General features: G+C 44.1%; 1 protein-coding gene across 1 annotated transcript in view; it reads left to right on the top strand.

Moving 5' to 3' along the window:
• LRRK1 (leucine rich repeat kinase 1) overlaps positions 1-26,117 on the top strand; it is an 84,035-nt gene that overhangs the window by 40,497 nt on the left and 17,421 nt on the right. The window contains exons 14-24 of the mRNA XM_063142184.1: positions 1,152-1,366; positions 2,990-3,154; positions 3,926-4,098; positions 5,927-6,047; positions 8,597-8,756; positions 12,246-12,522; positions 14,079-14,250; positions 17,914-18,077; positions 20,374-20,513; positions 24,343-24,592; positions 25,503-25,669. Coding sequence (XP_062998254.1) covers positions 1,152-1,366; positions 2,990-3,154; positions 3,926-4,098; positions 5,927-6,047; positions 8,597-8,756; positions 12,246-12,522; positions 14,079-14,250; positions 17,914-18,077; positions 20,374-20,513; positions 24,343-24,592; positions 25,503-25,669 — 2,004 coding nt within the window. The remainder of the gene's footprint in view (positions 1-1,151; positions 1,367-2,989; positions 3,155-3,925; positions 4,099-5,926; positions 6,048-8,596; positions 8,757-12,245; positions 12,523-14,078; positions 14,251-17,913; positions 18,078-20,373; positions 20,514-24,342; positions 24,593-25,502; positions 25,670-26,117) is intronic.

The raw sequence follows: 26,117 nt of genomic DNA, 5'->3' as shown, positions 1-26,117 counted from the left end.
CTGCAGCTCGGCTGTTGTCTGGAGCTGCCCCTTTCCAGCATGGAACTCCTCTGCTGAGGGAGCTGCACTGGCTGCCTATTCACTACCGGGCCAGGTTGAAGGTTCTTGTACTTGTGTACAAAGCCCTAAACAACTTGGGACCAGGATACCTGAGAGAGAGCGTTCTCCCTTACCAACCTGCCCGGTCACTGAGGTCATCCGAGGGCCTGCTCCTGGTGGTTCCATCTAGATCCATCCTCCGATTGGAATCCACCAGGGGAAGAGCCTTCAGCATGGTGGCTCCCCTCCTGTGGAATTCCCCGCCTCTGGAGGTCAGGCAAGCGCCAACCTTGTACTCCTTTCGGTGCCTCCTGAAAACATCTTTATTCCAAGAAGCCTTTCTTTAACATGCAGCCTTGGGTTACTGTTATTGCTTCTTTTAAATTTTGTTTTAACTGTTCTTATTCTGTTTTTATTTTCATTTTACCTTGTACACCGCTCCGAAATTTTTCAATGGGGAGCAGTATATAAATATTCTAAATAAATAATAAATAATATTAGCAATTAAAGTCAAAGCTCTCAGACTAACCACAATTAGAAATTAAGGTTCCTTGGCTTGCACGAGTCAAGCATTTATTAATCTTTAATAGCGATGCGATTGCGTTCTCTTGAGATTATGGTGCGTTTTTGTTTATTGCAGCCCAGTGGCTCTTCCCCAAAAATCCTCACGCAAACAACACCTTCATTTGAATTAGGGATTGTACCTGAGTTCTTGCATTCAAGTTGTGTTAAATAATCCTTAAGAACGTAAGAAATGCCATGCAGGATCATACCAAGGGTCCACCTAGTCCTGCACTCTCTTCACACAGCTGTTGACCAGGGACCCACAAAGCAGGACATGGTGCAACAGCACCCTCCCACCCATGTTCCCCAGCAACTGGTGCACAGACGCTTGCTGTCTCTGATACTGGAGATTGAACATAACTATCAGGGCTAGTAGCCATCGATAGCCTTTTCCTCCAGGAATTTATCCAACCCCCTTTTAAAGCCATCCAAATTGGTGGCCATCACTACATCTTGTGGCAGTGAGTTCCGTAATTTAAATAATCCTTGTACATCCTTTTGGCCTGCTTCTGTCAGTTTAGCTGTTTCTCTATGCTTCTCCTTACTAGGCCCCAGGACCATTTTAGCTTTCTTGCGAGCCCAGCTACGCAAAGCGGAGAAATGCAACCTGATGAAAATGATTGTGGTGGGGCCCCCACGGCAGGGGAAGTCCACGCTGATTGAGATCCTGCAGACGGGGAAAGTGTCCCTGTCGATGCCCAATGATGCCACCATCCGGACCACAAAGTGGGAGCTTCAGAGACCTGCTGGATGTAAATCAAAGGTAAATAGTGGCTCAGTTCAGACAACACGTTCCTCAATGGTGGTTTTAAAAAGTTTTTACACCACCATTGAGAAATGTGTTGTGTGGAGGGAAAACTCCACCCCATGGTGGAGGTGTTTTTTTTTTTTTGGAAAACACTCCATGCAGAATATCAACACTCTGCTGAGGAGAGTTCCTGCACAACCATTGTGTTCTATGTTGTGTGGACGGCTCCATGGAGTTTTCCGTTGTGTTGAGTCGACTTCTCCCACTGGCTACAGAGTTCTTTGGCTAGAGTGGCAAAAGGAGCGAGTGCCTCTCTAGGAGAACCGCCGGGATTGTTTTTTTTACAGCAATGGCTGATGGGATACCATTGGGAGGACCAGGGGAGGAGAGGGGGCAGAGGAACTGTCAATCAAATGCTGTCGAGTTTTACTCAACTCCACGGGAGCCCAGTCACACAACTGAACCGTTGAGTGGAGTTTTCACTGCGTAGAGAAACGTGTTGTGTGAACTGAGCCAGTAACAGACTTCAAAGCTTAGCGATGAACTACCGGGCTCTAGACAGAGCAGGACAAGCTCTGCATCTTGCAAACCAAGTTAGATTGATAGACATCTGTCCCAAACTTTAGATTCTCAGCTAGCAACTTAATTTTGCTAGGGCTGTCCGTTGCGGGTACATCCAACCAAGAAATGATTGGTAGATAGGGGTGAAGTGGAACGGAGGCTGATTGCAGTGATGTTCCCCCCTCCTAGATAAAGAGAGGAGAAGAGATGTGCCCCAACCCCTCCAAAGTTAGCTGTCCATTCCTCAAATATAAGGTGAAACAGTCAGTAGAATTTTATTGCTTTTGGCCAATGGCCTTTGCATAAAGAAAACACACACCATGCAAACACCAATAGAAAAAGAAGAAAAATGCATATAACACATGATATACAAAATTTAAAAATACGAAAATAATATGTCATTGATCCATAAGTGATGCCATCATCTCCTTTACAATTGATGTCTATCTCTGCTATGTCTTTCGAATCTTCTTGGCAGCTGTGGCAAAGAGATTTATCCATGTCCATCAGGAGATGGAAAGGTTATATCCCTTGGGCTCTGGCAAGAACAGTTTTCAGTTAAGGGTGCCACAAACCGTTCCCTTGGGTCATTGTATAGGGGACAACGCAAAATACAATGGCCAAGATCCTCTGGATCAAGACAACCACAAATACCAGTACGCTCATTTCCTGGGATGCCCCTAGGCCCCCCCATCTCTATAGGCATTGTCCGTCATATTTCGTCGTAACTCTGTAAAAGCTTTCCAGAGTTAAACAAATGTCAAGTCGGTGAAATATAAGGTAGACCCATTTAAATGAAGGAATGTTCGCAACTCTGCTTCGCCAGGCTCCGTGGATGTACGTCCGCCTTTGCAGTGAGAAATTAGCTTAGATTTCCTGTGTGGAAGTGATAGCCATCTTCAACAAGCAGGCCTTTCTTCAGATGGAACATTGACCCCCATTGATGCTCCAGGGTCGTCCATTATGAAAATATTCGGAGCGCGGGTTCATTATGCATCGACCACGATCTTCTGTGTGATCAACTTTAACTGCTGCCGGTGTTGTCTTTTCCTTCAACGTTTCCCTTTGTCCAATTAGGTTGATTCAGCCGAGTTTAACGTCTGGGATATCGGCGGTTCCGCCAGCATGTCTACAGTCAATCAGTGTTTCTTCACAGATAAAGCCTTGTACGTCGTCGTCTGGAACTTGGCCCTGGGGGAAGAAGCAGTCTCAAATCTTCAGTTTTGGCTGCTGAATATCGAGGTAAGGGACGAGTTATTGCTGGCTTGCAGGGTGTTTCTATGCACTGGTGGAAGGATCCTGCATATACCCAGTGGACTAGTTTGTTTATTAAATGTATATAAAAAAGCCGAAAAGGGGAGTAAAAAATGTGAAACAGGTTCTCAGGATGCAAAAAAAAAACCCTTTATTTCAAAGCCCGACGCGTTTTGGACTGTGTTCTTTCAAAGGCCTTCCTCGGGGTTGATGAGAGATGTCTGCAGAAATACACCTAGCAAGGTGATCGTCTCCTTTGATGATCGATCATCATAGACGATCACCTTGCTAGGAGCAGTGGCAGTTGGTACCAGGAAGGAGGGAGGCTTTCAGCTGGAGGTGTATCTGGTCACGATAAAAGTCGTGCTTCACTGCTGTTAAAACACCGACAAAGAAAGGGTTATCCGGGCCTCTTTGGGCAAAAAGTTCCAGAGCTTGGAGGGGCCATGGTGGAAAAGGCCCTGTCACCTGTATCCACCCATTGCATTTCTGCTAGTGACCAGATGCAGAACACAACTGCCTCCTCCTCCACGTGTCTGAATAGGTGAGCAGGATCATGTCCTTAAAAAAAAAAAAAGTCTTGTCTCTGAACCATTAGGTAATTCCAGACTTGTTATTGGATCAGAAACAAGCCCAGTAGAAGGTTTCGCCCTACCCATATAGTATTTCTTCGTCCTGCAAAGGTTTGCTATGACAGAGCCGGAAGGTGTGCTTGGGACCAGCAGGAAAGCATTGATACTACATATTCCCTCTTTGCAGGCCAAGGCTCCAAATTCGGTTGTGCTGGTGGTCGGGACGCACCTCGACTTGATTGAGACGAAATTCCGCGTGGAGAGGATCGCCACCCTGAGAGCATACGTCCTGGCCATCTGCCGGTCACCTTCCGGCTCAAGAGCCACTGGCTTCCCGGACATCACGATGAAACACTTGCAGTACGTACGGCTGGGGTCTCGAGCATGGGGCCCACGGACACCCATTTCAGTGACCACCAGGCTCCCTAGCTTTCCTGATTTTTATTTCTTAACATTTTTTATTATGCTTTCTTTCTTTTTTTTACCCGGGAGGCTGGCATGTGGCAGACTGAAAGGCTGCCCTTCAGCGTCATCTACATTTGGGTTCAAACAGTGGTTTTAAGAACATAAGAAGAACCATGCTGGATCAGACCAAGGGTCCATCTAGTCTAGCAAATTAATGCGAAATGCTTTTTGAGAGACAGAGAGAGATAAAATCGCAACATACCACGAGTATTGTTTTATGGAAATTAAAGACCCATTTAAAAAACAAACACCTGAGGTATGTTGAAGCAATATATAAAAATTAGTACCAAGGAAACCAAAAATCGGTGCTGAGGACCCTGTACATAAGTACAAGGCTGAGGTGTGGTTTGGGCTCCAAAATAAAAAAACAAATGCATGGTGTGGAGAATATGAAAAGGGAGACATTTTTCTCCCTCTCTCAAAATGCAAGAACCCAGTGGGGTCATTCCATGAAGGTGATTAGTGGGAGATTCGGGACAAATTAAAGGAAGCACTTCTTCACACAGCGCAGAGTTAAACTATAGAATTTGCTACCACAAGATGTAGTGATGGCCACCAATTTGGATGGCTTTAAAAGGGGGTTGGACAAATTCCGGGACGAGAAGACCATTAATGGCTAAAAACCCTGATGGCTATGCTCTACCTCCAGTATCAGAGGCAGTAAGCCTGTGTGCACCAGTTGCTGGGGGACATGGGTGGGAGGGTGCTGTTGCACCCGTGTCCTGCTTGTGGTTTCCTGGTTGACCACTGTGTGAACAGAGTGCTGGATTAGATGGACCCTTGGTCTGATCCAGCAGGGCTCTTCTTATGTTCTTATGAATAAATAAATGTCGGCAAGGAGAGATTGTTAGACATTCAAGTTGGCTCTGCCAAGCCGATGACATGGTGTCAGTGCCCCTGAGCTAGCAATGGCTGCTTTCCCAGGGGTGGTCTCTTCCTTCCCCTGACCAGTTGATGATACCATGCAGGATCCAGGCGCTTCCCTTCCTAGGGAGGGGGCAGAAGCAGCTACAGGTGGATTCAAGGACTACCTGATGGTCAAGTTGGCAGCCCAAGGAAGCAGCCTTGATTTATTCTTTTCATTTCTGTGCCACCCCATAGCTGAAGCTCTCCGGGCAGTTCACAAAAATTAAAACTGCAAGTTACAGCATAAAATATGGAAGCTTAAAACCACAGTAGAAAAGCACAACTAGAATGAAACCTAGCAGCAATGCATATTAGACAAACTCTCTCTATATATAACTCTGTTAAGAGTTATATGTGGCATATAGAAAGATAGCAGAGACAGAATATACTTGGCCAGATGATATATATATATTGATATAGATAGATAGATAGATAGATAGATAGATAGATAGATAGATATTAAAACTGTACTAGGAAAATTGTTATATCTAACATCAACATGTAGGCCTACCCCCTCCCACCTTATACAGTTAGAATGTTGGTCTAACTTGAATCAAACTATGCTTAACGCAATATTTCTAACAATGCAGAGATGTAAAATACAGATTTAAAACAGCGGAGCTAAAAGACGAGGATGCTAAAATGCCAGGAAAATAAAAAGATCTTTGTGTAGCACTGAAAGGAGTCGGGGTGCCACAGCAGAAAAGGCCCTCTTCCTGGTAGCCACCCGCCTCACTTCCTTTGGCTGGGGCTCATGGAGAAGGCCTTCTGACTGAGCGATGGTAACAACGTCTCTCTGTCCGGTTTTCATTGGCAGCGAACTCTCGTGCCGGACTCTAGAAGGCCTGGATGGGTTACGACAGCTAATCTATCACATCACTGCTAACATGAAGGATATTGGAAGTTCGATTGGCTCACAGAAACTCGTCGGGCGACTGGTGCGTATAATTCTCTGCAGCGGAAGACCATGTCAACTTGGATGGTTCCAGATTTCTCCTGCTTTTGTATCTCCAAGAAGGCAGAGATGCTGTTCTCTGAAGTAGTCCTGCTGGTTGATGTTTGTGCTGAATGCTTGCATGATTGTGGGGGTGGAGCAGGCTGGTGCGCACAAGAGCAGGGAGAATCGGTGCCCCTGATCTGCATTGGTTTTCCACTTGAGCTTTACTTCTCAGTAGGGCTGGAGTCTAACATCATTCGCATGTAATCTGACATGGGAATGATGCAGACGGAATGACAGCAGCAGAGAGGGTCGCTTCTCCATCCTGGCCCATTCGGACTTCCTGCCTGCCGTTCCTGTAACCCCACCATCCATTTTGGTAGAGGAGTGCAGGGGTGGTCTTTGAGCCCAAGGGACGCATTCCGTTTTGGAGAACCTCTCGGAGGCTGCATTCCAGCGATGTGCAGGAGCAAAGAGGGTGGAACAAACAGTACAAAATGTAGCAGCAAATTGTATCTGAAGGGCGCAACCCTACGCATGTTTAGACAGAGAAAAGTCTTACAACTCCCAGCATTCTCCAGCCAGGATGGTGCCCTAAAGCTCTTATTGCCAGTAACAGAGAGGTATTTCAGCCTTTTAGTAACTTACTTAGTAACTTATTGCCAGTAACTGAGAATTGTCTCAGACTGCTCAAAAGCTGGGAAAAACACTCAACCATCAGTGGTTTGGGGGGAAAGGGATGGAACCAGGGGAAGGGCCAGACTGGGACTCCAGAAAGGTCCACATTTGGCCCCCAGGCCCAAAGTTCCCCACCCCACCATAGCATGCCTTCATTTCGAAACAGTGCAGCAATGGCCACCAGCTTAGATGGTTTCTAAACAGGACTGTTTAGAAACCATCAATTAGAACAATGGAATAAAAAGTGGATTAAAGATAATAGAATGTGCAGAAAGATGACGAGGTTTGAAGAATTAGTAGTAAGTAAGGAGAAAGGAAAAGGAGGTAGTATAGTTTCAAAAGGATTAATGAGTGAAATATATAAAATATTGTTAGAGAAGGAGTTTAGAGAGAATACAGAGAAAATGATTTGGGAATCAGATTTGAAGATACAAATAGGGCGACAGAGCTGGGAGGGACTATGGAAACAAAGAGTGTTGAGAAGTTTATCAGTAAGAATAAAGGAGAATTATTTTAAAATTTTATGGAGGTGGTACCTAACCCCGGTTAGATTGAATAAGATAAGTGATCAACATTCAGCAAATTGTTGGAGAGGATGTGGGGAAAAAGGAACGTATTTACATATGTGGTGGCAATGCAAATATGTACAAAGATTATGGAAGATGGTGTTCTCAGAAATTGAAGAAATAGTGGGAATGAAAATAGAACAAACACCAAAAATAGCATTGCTGTCACTATTTGAAGATATAAAGTGTGGAAAAGGAACTATAGAGCTGATATCGAGTTTGTTGGTTGCAGCACGATTGATGATAGCTAGGAACTGGAAGATCCAAGGGGAATATTCTATTGAGGAATGGTATAAAGTAGTATGGGACATAGCCATTAATGATAAACTGACATGCAATATTAAGTGGAGAAAAGGCGTAACTAAAATAAATGAGTTCGAAGGAATCTGGAAACAGTTCCTAGTGTTCGTGTTTACTAAGGGAAGTGGGAAACCACCAGCAGAAGAAATGATTAGATTTTGGACTCAAGAATGATCCCGAGGTGGGGGGTGCACTTTTATGTTAAGAATGAAAATGTTGTAGTGTGATAAGGCATATGTAATAGTTTTGATATTTGTACTCAACAATTATTCAATATGTATGCAGCAGATATTTGATGTATTTTTTTTTCTTATTGTGTTTGTTTCAGTTATATTTTGGAAATGTTTATCTATGTTTATATAGTGTTGAAAATGAATAAAAATTATTATAAAAAAAAAAAAAAAAAAAAAAAGGACTGCATCTTTATGGTGCACCCCGAGTGTTCACACGCAGGGCATGTGGTTGATGGCCAATTCCCTTAGCTTGAATCCCCAACATCTCATAAAGAGGTCTGGTAAACTGCCACTATACCTGGAGGTTCCATTTCGCTGTCCTAGCTGACAGCTGGCAATACAACCTGCCCTCCATGAATTTGTCTAATCCACCCTTTCCCAAACTGGAAACCCTCCAGATGTTTTGGACTACAAGTCCCATCACCCCCTGACAGTTGCACATGTAGGCCTGTGGCTGATAGATGTTGTAGTCCAAAACATCTGGACGTCGCCAGGGATCTAAGCCAGGGGCCTCAGCCACATCTTTGGGAAGTAAATTCCATGCGTGAATCACACATCATCTGAAGAAGGAAACTTTTCTTTGGCTTCATTAGCTTACTCCAGGTCAATTTAATATATTTCTAGTAATACGTGAGAGGGAGAAACATTTCTTGCCCCCAAACTGTACAAACCTGTCTGAAGTCCCTTCTTGGTCTCAGCAGCTTTGGTCTTGCCCAGCCGACTCTATAAAAATGAATGGAGTAACATTATCGATTTTTCATATAACCTAACAGATACCAAGAAGTTACTTGAGCCTCCAAGCATCCATCTTACTTGAACAACAGAGGAGAAGCCAAAGCGACAGTGTGCAGTATCTAACAGACAAGGAAATCGAGCAAATCGTAGAGAACACTCCAGGCAACGACATCAGGGACTACGAGGACTTACAATCCGGTATGTGTGTGTGCATAGTTGCTGCTTGGAAGCCAGAGTATGCTGTGTGGTTCAGGGTGTGGGTAGGAGTGTCTGTGCAAGCACTTTGCTTTAACGGTGCAGCAGTAGCAGCAAGCCTGTCCTGGTGTTGAGAGCTCGTGTAACAAGACCACTTCACACCAGTCCTCTTCCAGCTTCATTGGCTGCCAGTCCAGGTCCAGGCTGGTTTTAACATTTAAAGCCCTAAACGGCTTGGGGCCAGGCTATCTGAAGGAATGCCTCCTCCCATATGTACCTGCCCAGACCCTAAGGTCATCCACAGGGGCCCTTCTCCGTGAGCCCCTGCCAAAGGAAGGGAGGCAGGTGGCTACCAGGAGGAGGGCCTTCTCTGCTGTGGCACCCTGGCTGCGGAATGAGCTCCCTCATGAGGTTCGCCTGGTACCTACACTATATTCTTTTAGATGCCAGGTGAAGACTTTTTTATTCTCTCGGCATTTTAACAGTCTATAAATTAATTTTAACTTTGCCGTTTTAAATTTGTATATCTGCACCACTGCTGATTTTATCCTGCTTGTGCTTTTATGTTGTATTTTATATCATGGTTTTATACTGTTGTTTTATACTTTGAACGGTTTTAATTTTTGTGAACCGCCCAGAAAGCTTTGGCGATTGGGGGGTATAGAAATGCAATAAATAAATAAATATCATAGTAGTTAAGAGGTTGAGCGGTGATCCAGGAAGACACAAGCTCACTGCGTAGGAGCGATAATGGTGGGCCTACCTTACAGGGTCGTCATAAGGATTCCTAAGGTGACTTGTTTTTGACGCACTTTGGCAAAATAACTGAACAGGTAGATCTAATAGATTTGGGTGCCCAGTTGCGACCCAAAGATTAATGCTGGCCAACCTCACCTTTGCGTTTCTCAGTGGAGTGGGGGACTCACCCACTGGGACTTCTCTCGCCCGCTTTCCTCTGGTCTCTTTTACCACTTTCCTACCAATGTCGCCTGCACGCCTGGGCCCTGCTCGCTACGGCAAGCAGAGATGTCTTTGTGAATGGAAGGACCGGAGGGAAGGAATGAAGTCCCCATTTCACTGAGGAATTTAAAGAACTAACAGCCATCCCTGAGCTGCAACCTTTAATAATAGTAATAGTATTTTGAAATATTTTAGTCATTTTGTGTTTTCTTATTTTAGTTCCTGCAGTGTTGTTTATTACCCAAATCCACAAGATGTTCATTGCATTTTATGCTGCGGTGGTGCGTTTATTAGTTGTTCTTCATGCTCTCCATGCTTCACGTGTATAGACTGGGCGCCTGCATGGAGCCTAAATTCGAGAAACTTCTGCAGCTGAGGATTGTTTTAATAGTCAACTCCACGGTTGATTATCGAGGGGGTACCTGCGACGTTACACCTTATACTAGGCCCGCTGCATAAACCCTTCACAGGCCAAGCATCACCACCTGAAAACCTGAGGGAGGGTTAAATAAAACCTTTCCCCTAGCTATGAGGGAAACAGGTTGAATACAGGATCTGTTTTTAAATGTACTGTGGGTTTATTCTGGTGAGAGAGTTTGATAACTGTAAGGCAGGTAAATAATGCCAAGCTGACACGTGGTAATTGGTAGCTAACAAAATAATAATAATGTTTATTGTAACGTTAAAAGTGTCAAATGAAAATGTAATGCTTCCAATCCTGGCTAATCCAAACTCCCCCACACCAACCACCTCTCTCTCTCTCTCCACCAATCCTAAATCCCTAGCAATTAACCTCCTTTCACTCCACAAACAATTCCAATCTCCACTCCCAACCAAACTCAGCAACCCAACACCACAACAACCCCCTCAGTCACTCTTTATATACTCCTTCCACCTCCCACCCTACCTGTTACATCACAAACCACACCCACTCATTTCTAACACTCCATACTCACCAGACATACTAATCTAGATGTATAGAAGATACTCAATTGTGGGGTCACGCCACAGTACCCCCCCCCACAACCTGATTATAATCAACCGTGGTGTGGATTTAGGCCATCATTGAGTTGACCGTTAGTCAACTGTGTGTTCGATTGACACATCCCCCACCCTCTTTCCCCCCACCCTCAGTCCTCTCTCCGGTATCCCATCAGCCATTGCAACTTCTGCTAGCTGGACTAGAATGGCAGCCGCAGCTCTGGTCACTCTTGCCAGGGAACTCTGTAGTCCCCGAAAATAACCAACTTCGTGTGACGAAATAGTCAACAGTGCCTGACACACGACACGATAACCAACGGTTGTTCTTTTTTTTTGTTTCTTTTTCTTTTAAAGAAACAACAACACAACATACTACATACATTTTGAATAAATGTTGAATACATATTTAAGATAAATATTAACTATAACCTATCCTATCATTACATATATAATCATCCTAAACATATAAGTGCACCCTCCACCTCGGGATCTATTCCTGCTTCCAAAATCTCATATTTTCTTCCGCTGGCGGTTTCCCACTTCCCTTAGTAAACACAAATATTAGGAAATGTTTCCAGATTCCTTCAAACTCATTTATTTAGTTATGCCTTTCCTCCACTTAATATTACAAGTCAATTTATCATTAATAGCTATATCCCAAACTTCTCTATACCACTCTTCAATAGAATATTCCTCCTGAATCTTCCAGTTCCTAGCTATCATCAATCGTGCTGCAGTCAGCAAACTCGATATCAATTCTTTAATTTCTTTTCCACATTTTAAATCTTCAAATAGTGACAGTAATGCGATCTTTGGTGTTTGTTCTATTTTCATTCCCACTATTTCTTAAATTTCCACAAACACCATCTTCCATAATCTTTGTACATATTTGCATTCCCACCACATATGTAAATACGTTCCTTTCTCCCCACAACCTCTCCAACAATTTGCTGAATGCTGCTCATTTATCTTATTCAATCTAATCGGGGTTAGGTACCACCTCCACAAGATTTTGAAATAATTCTCTTTTATTCTCACTGACATACTTCTCAACACTCTTTGTTTCCACAGTCCCTCCCAGCTCTGTCGCCCTATTTGTACCTTCAAATCTGTCTCCCATACCATTTTCCCTGAGCTTTCCCTTAACTCCTTTTCCAACAGTATTTTATATATTTCACTCATTAACCCTTTTAACTAACGGTTGTTCAAATACTCAACTCCGCACAGCGTTGGTTATTTGCTTTGGTTATTTCAAGGTGTGGTGGGAAAAAGTCCCAAACAGACAACACAATAACCCGCCGTTGATTATTTAACCCACCGTTGGTTATCGTTGTCCGAATGCAGTCTCCCTGTATCTCTTCCGTTTGGGTGAATCTCATGTGGTAGAGACTTGTTCGCATTGCTGGGCGTTCCCCAAACAGACATGATGCAACAGGTCACACCGCTTAATGAAGCCTTTCATCCATTTAATCAATAAATGGTAGCTGTCTGTTACCTGTCGCAGGTTGTTACATCCCTGACCAGACTCTGGTTGTCCCCCTTTCCCTACAGCAATCAGTTTCCTGATAGAGACGGGAACGTTGATGCACTTCCCGGATACAAGCCACGGACTGAGAAACCTCTATTTCCTCGACCCGGTTTGGTTGTCAGAGTGTCTGCAAAGAATCTTCAACATCAAAAGCTCAAAGTCAGTGGCTAAGAACGGCGTGATCAAAGCGGAGGACCTCCGGATGCTGCTGGTTGGAACGGGGTTCGCCAAGCAAACGGAAGAACAGTATTTCCAGTTCCTTGCCAAGTTTGAAATTGCACTGCCGGTAGCCAACAACAGGTACACTGGTAATTGTCACTAGAGGTGCGGCTAATCCAGAAAGCGGTGGGACCAGGGGGATTGGCAATGGACACTCCAGTTGATTATTTTAGCTTTGGTTATTTGTAGAGATGCAGCAACCTCCAAAGCATTTGTGTAAGACCTTGGATTTTGTGTGTCCAAACCTGCATTTCCAAATGTCCAAATTACCATGTGCTGTAGCATCCAAAATATTGGCTTTCCTTGGGGCCCTTATCACTGTCCACTCATGGCTCTGCTAAGTTGCAGAAAGTGGCGATGATTAAGGGTAGGAATGCAGGAAAACACATCTTTAAAGCTTTGGCTCATAGTGATAGGGCATCTTTATAGTGATAGGGCACCTTTACGTTGCTTACCCGGGGCGTTCATTCTTCTTGTTTTTTTGGTGTGATTGTTATGGGCTGCATTACATGGGTGAAGAGGTTTGAATTGAATTCTGTGTTTGAGGCAGGGCGATTACATGTCAAAAGCCTAGTCTAGAAGACTCTGTGCTTAGCATCACACGTAGTTTAGCCCTTAACCATTGGGAGGGGAGTTAGAGTTGCTAACATTGTTATCTTCACTGATAGATCGTCCTTCTCCCAGAGTCTCGGGGGCTGTCTTCTTGCCTTTAGAACCCAATGTTTCAGAGGGATTCTGAGGACAGCAGCCTGCTCTATTTTTTATTTTTATTTTTTGCCAGAATCCCACGTGGAGTGGAATTCAGCAGCAGTTGAAAAACTTCACCCGTCATGGGCCATTGGCAGCAATCTGCTAAGGTTCCTGCGGTAGTTGCTTGGTCATTAGACGGTTCCCATTAGCACATGTTGGCCTAGAAGGTATCCTTGAAACTTTTCTGAGCTTAAGGGAAAGCAAGACATCTTTTAGCATCTGATTGTAATTCCTTTCCCTTTAATCAGAAGTTCCTTTGTCATTAGCGATGCAAACGCTTGAAATCCTTTCCAGCAGATGGGCTGTGCGTCACTTGTCTCTTTCTGTGGCACAGTTTTAAAGGCAACACCAATCAAAGCTGCACTATTGTATCTCCCTGTGCTGCTCCAAAGCCTTTTAACAGAATACCATTTTGCCTATACGAAGGCAGCAAGGCCAGGTGGCTACCAGGTTAAGGGCCTTTTCTGTTGTGGCACCCGGTTGCAGAATGAGCTTCCTAAAGCGGATCGCTTGGCACTTAGGTTGTGCTCTTTCCGGTGCCGGGCGAAGACCTTTCTATTTTCCCAGGCATTTTTTGCATTTTAGCATTCCAGTTTTTCTAGCTCTGTTGTTTTAAATCTGCCGTTGCATTTTAAATCTCTGCGTTGCTGCTGGTTTTACTCTGGTTTTTACTTGTATACTTTAGTTTTAAGCTGTGTTCATTTTACGCTGTATTTTGCTATTTTAATTTTTGTGAACCGCCTAGAGAGCTTTGGTTGTTGGGCGGTACAGAAATGTAATAAATAAACGAAATAAGTAACATGAAACAAAACCAAAGTGCGCTGTCCAGCCAACAAGACCTGTGCTGCTTTGAAAACTCATAATGTGAACATCTCCTTCGGTTTCAGTTATCTTCTGCCCCATCTGCTTCCCGCCAAACCAGCTCTCGATGTCCATGGCTTATGCCACCAAACAGCAAACACCATCCAAAGGGTTTTCAAAATGAGTTTTGTCCCCGTTGGCTTTTGGCAAAGGTTTATAGCCCGGATGCTCATCAGCCTTGCGGAGATGGACCTCCAGGTAGGTGGATGCAAAAACACCTGGGAAAAGGTCTTAGAAACTGACGTTGGGTGGTGACGAAAGCTTCCAGGTCAAGATCTGTTTGCTGGATGGCTGTTTCCCCATCTTGGGCTGAATGTGAACATGTGGTGATAAGAACTTTAGAGAAGCCCTGTTGGATCAAACCAAAGGTCCATCTAATCTTGCATTCTGTTCACACAATGGCCCAACCAGCTGTGGACCAGCACCACAGAAGCAGGACATGGGTGGAACAGCACCCTCCTGCCCATGTTCCCCAGCAACTGGTGTACATAAGTTTATTGCCTCTGCTACTGGATATACTACATAGCCATCAGGACTAGTGGCCATTGATAGCCTTTTCCACTAGGAATTTGTCCATTCAACTTTTAAAGCCATCCAAATTGGTGGCCATCACTAAATCCTGTGTTGTTGTTATTATTATTTATTTATATAGCACCATCAATGTACATGGTGCTGTACATAGTAAAAGAATAAAAACAGCAACACCTGGCCACATAGGCTTACATTCTAATAAAATCATAATAAAACAATAAGGAAGGGAAGGGAACGCACCAAACAGGTTAAAGGGACAATAAAACTAACAGTGTAAAAGTAAGATCAAAATCAAGTTCTAAAAGCTTTAGAAAAAAGAACTGAGCTTTAAAAACTGTAACTGAACTCGTGGTCCGCAAATGCTCTGGAAGAGAATTCCAGGCATAAGGGGCAGCGAGAGAAAATGGACGAAGCTGAGCAAGAGAAGTAGAGGCCCTTGGGTGGGTAAGAAACATGGCATCTGAGGAGTGAAGAGCACAAGCAGGGCAGTAGTGTGAGATGAGAGAGGAAAGATAGGAAGGAGCTAGACTGTGACAAGCTTTGAAAGTCAACAGGAGAAGCTTACATTGGATTCTGAGGTGAACTGGAAGCCAATGAAGGGATTTCAGGAGTGGAGTGACATGATCAAAGCAATGAGCCAAGAAGATGATCTTAGCAGCAGAATGATGAATGGAGACCAACGAACTAACATGAGAGGAAGGAAGGCTAGTGAGGAGAAGGTTACAAGAGCCCAGCCGAGAAATAACCAAAGCATGGTAGTGAATTCCATAGTTTAACTCTGCCCTGTACAAAGAAGTCCTTCCTTTTATTTGTCCTGAATCTCCCACCAGTCAGCTTCATGGGATGACCCCACTGGGTTCTAGTATTATGGGAGAAGGAGAAAAATGTCCCCATATTTCCATTAACCAGCAAACACATTTGGTGACATACTGTACATTTGCTGGCATAATGTTCAGTCCTACCTCCTCACTCTTTTCCCAGGGATGGAGACAGGCTACAGCATTTAAAGGACACACTCAAGGGGGTTGGTGTTCAAAAGGTGTCCTCCATAATTCCACAGCCAGGGCTGATCCATCGTTTAAGCTCTTTATTAACGCTCCCTTCCTATTTACACACGTATATCTTAATTTACAACCAAACCTTGGATTACTGCAATGCGTTATACGTGGGGCTGCCTTTGAAAACGGTCCAGAAGCTTCAGCTGGTACAAAACAGGGCAGCCCATTTACTCACAGGGACTGGCCGGCGAGATCACATTATGCCAGTCCTTTTACAACTTCATTGGCTGCCAGTCCAGGTCCGGGCCCGATTCAAAGTGCTGGTATTGACATTTAAAGCCCTAAACGGTTTGGGGCCAGGTTATTTGAAGGAACGCCTCCTCCCATATGTACCTGCCTGGACCTTAAGATCATCTACAGGGGCCCTTCTTTGTGAGCCCCTGCCAAAGGAAGTGAGGCAGGTGGCTACTAGAAGGAGGGCTTTCTCCACTGTGGCACCCCAGTTGTGGAATGAGCTCCCCAGAGAGGTCCACCTGGTGCCTACACTGTACTCCTTTCGTCGCCAGCTGAAGACCTTTTTATTCTCTCAGTATTTTAACACTTAATTTTAACTTAAATTTAAATTTTACTGTTCTAACTCTGTATTTTAATCTTATATCAATTTTGCTGTGTGGTTTTATCCTGGTTGTGCTTTTTATACTGTATTTTGTAGTTGTGCTTTTAACCTGTTGGTTGTTTTATTATGGTTTTAATTTTTGTGAACTGCCCAGAGAGCTTTGGCTATTGGGCGGTATAAAAATGTATTAAAAAAATAAATAAGAGCTACTGCAGCCACACACTCGGTGTTCAACTGGGAGTGTGAGGACAGCAGTAGGAGCTCATTATTGCTAATAAAATTTGCATCTCAGGCAGATGAGATGCAAACGTTTCACGCAACCTGGAGGGGGAAAATGATGCTCTGAACAGAACATGGGATGTCCTTAGATGGGACGTCCCATGTTCCTTAGATGGGACGTCCATCCCAATGTCTCATCTAGCACAGTATTGCCTATATTGACAGGAGCAGCGGTCTAGGATTTCAGATAAAGGCCTTCCCCAGCCCTGCCTGGAGTGAGTAAAGGTGCGTGGTTTGGAGAAATTTGACAGGGAGACATTTTTCTCCCCCTTTCATAATGCTAAAACCCAATGGGGTCATCTCATGAAGCTGATTGGTGGGAGATTCAAATAAAAGGAGGCACTTCTTCAAACAGCGCCTGGTTAAATTATGGCATCAACTACCATAAGATGTAGTGATGGCCACCAGTTTAGATGGCCTAAAACAGTGATTTGACGAATTCATGGAGAATAAGGCTACTAATTAATGGCTCCAATTGTAGTGGCTATGATTGGGGGCAGTAGACCTCTGCATGCCAGTTGCTTGGGAACATGAGCAGGGAGGTGCTATTGCATTTATGTCCTACTTGTGGATTTTCTATAGGCATCTGAGAGCCAGTGTGGTGTAGAGGCTAAGGTGTTGGACTGGGAGTCGGGAGATCTGGGTTCTAGTCCCCACTCGGCCATGGAAACCCACTGGGTGACTTTGGGCCAGTCACAGACTCTCAGCCCAACCTACCTTCCACCGTGCCTGGGTCCAGCTCCAGCTGAGAGCCCCCTCCCTCCTGCTACCTACTGTCTCTGGAGAGGCCACCAGTGAGGGAGGAAGCAGCAGCCAGGCACCTCTCCACCGTGCCTGGGTCCAGCTCCAGCTGAGAGCCCCCTCCCTCCTGCTGTCACCTGTAACTGCTGAACTTTGCAACTAAGATTGTAGTGCCTGAATTTGCTTTCCTTTTCCCCCTCCTCCTCCTCCCTCCCAATCCCCTTTCCTTTTGTGTCATGTCTTTTAGATTGTAAGCCTGTGGGCAGGGACTGTCAAGAAATACTTTTGTAAGCCGCCGTGAGAGCCTTTTTTGGCTGAATGGCGGCATAAAAATCCTTAAATAAATAAATTAATAAATAATAAATACCTCACAGGGTTGTTGTTGTGAGGATAAAATGGAGAGGAGGATTATGTATGCTGCCTTGGGTTCCTTAAGAGGAAAAAAGGCAGGATATAAATGCAATAATAAATAAATCTGTTTGGCCACTGTCAGGATAGAATGCTGTTCTAGAGAGGTCTTGGGCTTAATCCAGCCCAAATTGTCTTACTTTCTTAAGTATATCAGTTACCGGAGAGCACGACTGGCAGCTATTGAGCTCACGACCTACTTGTGGGTTTTCCATTTGCATCGGGTTGTCCAATGTGGGAAGGGAATGCTGATTTGATCCAACATGGCTCTTCTTACATTCTTTCCAGTTCTTCGAAAACAAGAAGAATGCGAAGAGCAGGCACCGAAGAACCGTCCTGTACAGCTTCGCCGGCCCACAGCGAAACCGCTGCAGCACTTTCCGGGTGAAAAGGAATCACACCGTTTACTGGCAAGAGGGCCTGTTTGTCACCTTCGATGGAGGCTACCTGAGGTAACGGTTGCGGCGTGGCAGGGGTGTTGCACCCAGAGAGACGGCACTTCAAAATGGCTGCGTTTCTCCCTCCTGTGCAGCACCAGAAAACAATTTTATTTCTTTTGCCAGTGAGATCTGTGCCACATTTTTATAAATTTGATAGCGCCACGGAGACAATGTAAAATTGCCTCAGGGACTGGGCCACCAATTGGCCGCGCATCGTGTTGGCACTAACTGGACAATCCTGTGTTGTTAGTGGTAAGTCTAGTGGAGTTCAGTGAAATTTGCTCCCAAGTAGATGTGCATGAGAATGCAGCCCAAGAAGGCCCCCCCCCCAAAAAAAATCGGTCCGTGGATCTGTAGCACTGACAATAATTCTGTCTCATGTCATTGCGTTGATTGGGAGGATGTAGGAAATTGGCACGTCCCGCAATAGCGTGCTTCCAGGCAGAGGACTCACAGTGCTACCGATCAAAAGGCATGGTGCAGCACTTCCACAGTAATTCTTGAAAATTATAATTTAATTTCAGAACTCCCAGAGAGTTTGCTTAAGTTTTCATCAACTGGTGTATTGGGGGCGGGGTTGTTATTTTATATGACATATTTTTAATCTTAAAATTTTGTGAGCTCACCTGTTTTAAGATTTATATTATTATTATTGTTGTTATTATTACTGTTTTTCCTCTTAGGGTCTATTTTATATGCTATATCCTAAATTTAGAATGTTTAGCAAGGTTGTTGCTTCAAGGCTTTTAAAATTGTTTTTTTTCCCCAACTTTAATTCCTGGAGTTTATTTAACATGCCGCCTTTTTCTTTTTAATTTAATTTCTATTATTGCTTTGATAACCTTGCATACTATTAATATACCACCTGGGCCCAGCTTCAGAAAGCTTCAAGCAAAAATCTCTGCCCAACTTATTTCAGAAATCAATATTGGACTACTATGACTATTATTATTATTATTATTATTATTATTATTATTATTATTTACATTTCTATACTGCCCCATAGCTGAAGATCTCTGGGCGGTTTACAAAAGATTAAAACATTAAAAATCGCTATACAAAATTTAAAACCATAAAAATGTAAAGCAGACTGCATACAAAGACAACATACATTTAAATCAACTTTGAGCTCTCAGCCAAACCTACAAATATATCTAGGATTGATTAAAAACAACAACAAATTCTTTAGGGGATTTTTTGTGGACAGAAAGAGAAGATGGAGGAGGTGGTGGTTAGGGATATTTGAGAAATTTATTTCAGTTCATTTTTTATCAGGATTTACCCACTTCGCACCTTCTGGGCCAATCAAGGCCCCAGACGCAATCTGCAGTCAAGTTTGCAACATGATTCACGGACTAAAGCAATGTGTTCGGCCGCATGTGCACATTTGAGCATGAAAAAGAGCGTAGACGTTTGTGGGGAGTTGAGTGGGAACCTGGAGTGGATTTTTGAATGACGGGACCAGTGGAGGCTGGTGGCTTGGATGTCAGCAGGCGGTGAATCCGCTCCAGATTTCAGTCAGAACTCTAAAGGAGATATCCAAGATGCCACTGACATTGGAGACACCAGCTTCCATTGGATGGGACTACTAACTCAGTTCAAACAAACTATGGATGGCCAACCGGTTGCCCCATGGCAACATAAAACCAGCTTTTTGCTCGACATGGACATACCTGCGCATAGTCTCAGGCTGATGTGCCTCCACCTCCCATCTCCTCCTGCACAGCTGGGAGGTGGTCTTAGGCAGGGTTTCATTTTCAACAAAAACGGGCTCGTTGCTACACACAAACCGGAGATCCTGGTTTAAAACAAGCTGGCTAGTAAACAAGCTGGTGAAACAACCCATGATTCGAAGTTGACTTCAAATCAACTCAGCCTTTTAGCTAAGATCAAGTGTAGTGAGTAAAAGTTGATTTCTTCTGAAACTGACCAGACAAGTGAACGCTAGGTGTGTTAATTCTCCCCAGGTAGCTGAAACTCAACAGAAAGCAATGGCTGGTAGGGCTAAAGTAAAAAGAAAAAAAATCCAATCTTTTTGTCAATTTCTCAAAGGTGCTTTGAGAGAGAGTTTTCAAAAAATACAAAAAGGAAGGAAGAGAAGAGAGAAAAGAACAGAAAAACCACACACATTAGTATTTATTCACAGTACCACCCCTTCCCCTCCTCAAGCTCGGTCAATTTCAAACCTTCTTCTTCCATCTTTAATTTTCTGATTCTATTCCAGGGAGATATATGAATTTATCCTGCTTCATTCATTTATACCCTTCTTCTTTTCATGAGTGCTTCTTTTGGCTCGTCTTTCTTGCAGTGTGGAGTCTTCTGACGTCAACTGGAAGAAGAAGAAAAGCGGGGGAATTAAAATCATCTGCCAATCAGATGTGAGGGATTTTTCAGCAATGGCTTTTATCACTGATCATGTCAATTCTTTGATAGACCAGTGGTTTCCTGGTAAGAACAACTACCGTTCCTTCTTGCTTATAGTAATGAAAGAACTACCTGAAGCATCTATAAGGACTCAGACAGTTTTTTGGACTTTTTGTCCTTTAAACAGCTCACTTCTGTGCAATACCTTGCAGTCTGCTTTTGAAACTCTTCATTTTCAAAAGAAGTTTCCTGTGTGATGTTAGTGGGGGGGAACTGCTGTAAACCTAATCCCACCCCTTGAGTGCCCAGACCTTGTTGTCTGGTTCTTTGGGTCCTGGCTACGTCCAGTATCTGAGGCAGTAAGCCTGTGTGCACCAGTTGCTGGGGAACATGGGTGAGAGGGTGCTGTTGCACCATGTCCTGCTTTGTGGGTACCTGGTCGACAGCTGGTTGGCCACTGTAAACAGAGCGCTGGACTAGATGGACCCTCAGTCTGATCCAACATGGGGCTTCTTATGTTCTCATTTAAATTGTAATTTTGCAATATTATTATAATGCACTTATTATTATTATTATTTATTTATATAGCACCATCAATGTACATGGTGCTGTACAGAGCAAAACAGTAAATAGCAAGACCCTGCCGCATAGGCTTACATTCTAATAAAACCATGATAAAACAATAAGGAGGGGAAGAGAAAGCAAACAGGCACAGGGTAGGGTAAACAGGCACTGGGTAGGGTAAAACTAACAGTATAACACTAACACTTCTTAAGAAAATTGTATTTTAGAAAAGTCCAGTGAATTGAACAAGACTTTAGGACATTTTTTGCCACTGAAACAACAGGATATTTTTTATAAGTAATGCATGAGGCACTGATCCTGGTCAGGACCACCAGATATGGTGGTGGGGAGGTCAAACCATCCCACCCAGCCACACCTTTTTTAAAAAATACGCCCCCACCCCCTTTAAGAAAGGAAAAATCCCTACACTGCCTCCAGTGAAGGATTTTTTCTCTCTCTCTTAAGCCCCCGCTTGTGGGGGGTGGGGTTAACAGGGGGGAAATGTGTGTGGGAAGGTTTAACTCCACCCCCCCACCCCACTTGTGCGCAGTGGTCCCAATCCAGATGAGGGCCCCGCAGTATTACAAGAAATTAAAAGAAGTTATGGTCACTTACACGTTACACATTTTAATATAGTAATGTAAGAAGATCCCAGCTATGAAATACTCACCTATCTTTAAAAAAAAAAAGGGGGGTCCTTTAGTTTCAGAACTGACATGGTTTTGCTTGTAATGGCAAATGCATGCATTTTAAGCTATTGCATTGTTTGAAACCCATACGATTAATCAGCTGTAGCTTCTTTAAACTAGTTTGCGAATGATGTTAATATCGGAGAAAGCATGGCACGGAGCAATTTTTAAAACCAAACACAAGTTCTGGTCGGTGTAGCTTTTATATTTGAATTACAGGCAAGAGAAGTACAAAAAAAGGGAGGGGGTTTAAGCACCACTTGCAAAAATGGCCTGAAAGCTGAGCGTCTTGTTTCCTAACTTCATGGTTCTGGCAAAAACAAACTGAAAAAGAGGAAGCTGCAATGTTAATTTTGGTTTTTTGTTGTTTACGGCTTTAAATGTCAAACTGTTCAACACAATGGTCTCTCTTTAGGAGGTTGAGCACTTTGAAAACTGGCTAAGTTGTTTCATGAAAAAGCATGGCCCGGGTCTGCTACATTTTCCTCCGTCGTGATTCCTTTAGGGGAAAAAAATTTATTTTTCTAAGATAGTGTATTTAGATTTTTCTGTAGTTTACAGCAAATCACCTTCATGACTATGTAGACTAGATACCCAACCGTTGTTCCCTTAAATGCTTCGGTATTTTTCTTACTAGCCTGAACAGTTGTCATTTAGAGTTCTCTAACAAAAGAACTGCTGGTACCTTTTCAGGGTTGTATTTTTTAGCCCCGACAACAGTTTTCCCCCATCCAATAGAAAACATACTCTTCTCTTCGCAGCCTAGGAATGATGTTTATACCGGTGGTCCATATCACAGGCATTTTTTTTACAAGCAAGTAACCCAATTTGCTCCTCCAGGCCACCGTACATTTCTCAGCAGCTAGTGGTGCATTTTCCCTCCATGTCCACCAGGGGTGCCCAACCTCCAACTCTATGGAATTCCCCAGAAGACCACGCCCCTTCCCCTGGCACTACCCAAAATGGAATTCAGCCTTCAGGCGGTCAATAGGTACCGTGCCCCCTGATGTATGCAAAGAGCTGCACATGAGTAAGCTTTTCTAAATAAGCACCTCAGTCTGCCGTGTTGGGCGTTGCCCTGCAGATTAATTTACTGGCACATTGCACCTCAGCTTGCTGTGTCCCTGCAAATAGCGCCAGGACTCCAGCATGCTGTTTCACCAAACAAGCATGCATGGACAGTTTTCCTTGCAGCAGCATCTCTGCAGCCATCAAAAGGGACATTGCGGGCAAGTTAACTCCTCTTTCACAAAATAGTGACTTCTTTGCAGCAAAATTCAGCAACACTTGTGGGATCTCACCAAAGCTCAGGTGCAGAGTGCATCAGCTATTCAACTTCGATCTCCTGACTCCCAGCCCGACACTCTAACCACTGTGCCACGCTGCCACTCATTCAATTTATGTGTCACTTCCTTCCTCAAAATCCTGTCTTGAAGCACTTTACACGCTTGCGTGCCCACACAGAAAGAGAGAAATCCATAATTAATGTAATTGCAGGAGAAAACCTCAAAATCAATATAAACCATAATCCGCATGCAAATAAAAATAAGCGCCATAAAACATCATTTTAAAAACAACGCAATGCAAAAAGTGTTCATCCGCCATACATACAATCCTCACTGCCTAGAATGAACACTGCAAAAGCAACCCGCAACAACTGGGCCGAAACGAATGTCCAAACTCCTGAGAAAATAAGTACGTCTTTGCCAGGTGCCTAAAAGATGCCAGGTGTTCAATGAGAGGCTTTCTGTATAGTCATACCTGGGGAACCGCACAGGCTCGCCTGCATATGTGCAATTCCGGATGTAGGCCTTTGCAAAGAGCCATTCAGTGAGCATCAGTTACAGGTACGGTTGATCCCGTTTTCCTGGTTTTGTCCCTGAACGCATCCCAGAACAAAACAGCTGGTGCAGGAACGCCCTTGGCCGAATTTGGGAGCCTTGTTTTGAAAGCGGCGGCCCCGGCATGATGATGATGATGATGATGATGATGATGATGATTTATTTATTTATTTATTTATATAGCACCATCAATGTACATGGTGCTGTACAGATTACACAGTAAATAGCAAGACCCTGCCGCATAGGCTTACAATCTAATAAAGTTGTAGTAAACAATAAGGAGGGAAGGAGAATGCAAACAGGCACAGGGAAGTGTAAACAGGCACCGGGTAGGGTGAAGCTAACAGTATAGAGTCAGAACAAACTCAATATTTAAAAGCTATAGGGAAAAGAAAAGTTTTTAGCTGAGTTTTAAAAGCTGTGATTGAGTTTGTAGTTCTCAAGTGTTCTGGAAGAGCGTTCCAGGCGTAAGGGGCAGCAGAAGAAAAAGGACGAAGCCGAGTAAGGGAAGTGGAGGTCCTTGGGCAGGCGAGAAGCATGGCATCAGAGGAGCGGAGAGCACGAGCGGGGCAATAGTGTGAGATGAGAGAGGAGAGATAGGCAGGAGCTAGACCGTGAAAAGCTTTGAAGGTCAGCAGGAGAAGTTTATATTGGATTCTGGAGTGAATTGGAAGCCAATGAAGAGATTTCAGAAGTGGAGTGACATGGTCAGAACGGCGGGCCAAGAAGATGATCTTAGCGGCAGAGTGGTGGACAGTGGTGGACAGCGGACTGATGTGAGACGAGAATTTTACTTGATGGTTCTCAATCTTTTCTCAGCACTCACAGCCACTGAAAGTGACGGGACCCTGCTGATGGAGCAGTACGTCCCTTGCCCCGTCTGTTCGACCCCTAAAACGCAAGAAGGAAAAGACAGCCAGAAAATAGAAGACTTGCAGTACTTCAATATGGAGGATTGCGTTCTAACCGCCATTGAGCTGGACAGCATCATCTGTGCTCACCACCCGGAGATACCTGTCCCTTTGCAGGAGCTAGTCCCTGAGCTTTTCATGACAGATTTTCCAGCCAGGTAATATTAATTTCCCTGTGCTTTCTTCCCCAGAATTACTGCTACATCCAATCCACATTCCCTGGTGATTTCTGCTGTGACTATTTTCCCCAATTTGTTTGTTTATTTATTCGTCCATATGCATGGACTAGATGGACACTTGGTCTGATCCAGCAGGGCTGGATAAGTTAAGTTAACTTAAATTCTTATGCCCTCAAATCACAAAGGAAATATATCCCATCCCAAGAACAAAGAGAAACCAACCAATTGGGTGAAAATAAACAACATTCACACATAAACAACATCCACAAATCCAGTGTAACAACTTTATACTTTCAAACTAAAACTAATTCAGTACAAATTCCTCCATATAAAATCCGTTTTGACTGTAGATTTTCTTCAGTGGTTTCGTACATGAAAAAAAATATGCAAACACACACATTCAACCTTCTTACCCAAATTGACAATGGCCCTGTTCAGACAACACGTTAAATCGTGATGGTTACGCGTTTTGAGCTAAACATTATGGCTTAGCGTGTCATGTGAACCATGACTTGGTGTCTCACGTGAGCCATGTGATGGCTACATAACCACGGTTAAAACACACTAACCACTTTGGTTGAGGCTGAAGCCCCGTCTTGATAGGGGACAGCTTGCCCTGTCTCTTCTCAAGGATTTGGAGGAGCAGATGCGTGATTTTAAAGCCTCCTTCCCCAGGCTGGGGATGATGGAGGTTGTAGTCCAACACATGTGGAGGGCACCGGACTGTGGACAGCTGCCTTAAAGTCTCTGCTTTTGTTTGAGAAGTGACTGAGATGGCCCAACGCTGCCCCCGTGCACACAACTCCGATCACATGGCTCAGCTCATGTAAATAAAGTTTCTCTCTCTCTTTCTCTCTCTCTCTCCCCCTCCCTGTCCGTGCCTGGGCAGATTATTCTTGGAAAACAGCAAGCTGGAATACATTGAAAATGAAAACAACGTTCTCGGCCAAGGAGGAAGTGGGACGGTTATATATCGGGCGCAGTACCAAGGAAAACCAGTGGCCGTGAAGCGATTTCGGATTAAAAAATGCAGGAGCTCTGCTAATTCAGCTACAGGTTCTGTGCTCTTATTTGGAGTCCTCCCCCCCCTTCATGTTTACAAGCAAATAAGCTTCTGCCCTTTCAGTCCTGGCAAAACCTGCTTGGATACAATGTAGAAATAATGTGTGTCTGCAGTCTGTGACCCCCAGATTTGGCCTCTGGGTCTGAGGTCCAGGCCTCCCTGCAATAAATAATTATGCAACCCCCCATCATCATCATCATCATCATCATCATCATTATTATTATGCTTTTATTCCATCTTTTCTCCCCTTGCAAGGAACCAAAGATGGTTTACATAGCCCTCCTCCCTGTCCATTTTATCCTCACAACAACCCTGCGAGGTAGGTTGGGCTGAGAATCAGCGACTGGGCCAAAGTCACCCAGTGAGCTTCCAATTGGGGGGCTAGAACCCGGATCTCCCAGCTCCCAGTCCAACACTCTAGCCACTACACCACAGTGGCTC

The sequence above is a fragment of the Elgaria multicarinata genome, chromosome 16, assembly GCF_023053635.1.
Source record: "Elgaria multicarinata webbii isolate HBS135686 ecotype San Diego chromosome 16, rElgMul1.1.pri, whole genome shotgun sequence".
NCBI classification, from domain to species: domain Eukaryota; kingdom Metazoa; phylum Chordata; class Lepidosauria; order Squamata; family Anguidae; genus Elgaria; species Elgaria multicarinata.
Note: the sequence above shows the minus strand (reverse complement) of the source record. Positions and strands in the feature narration are given on the sequence as shown.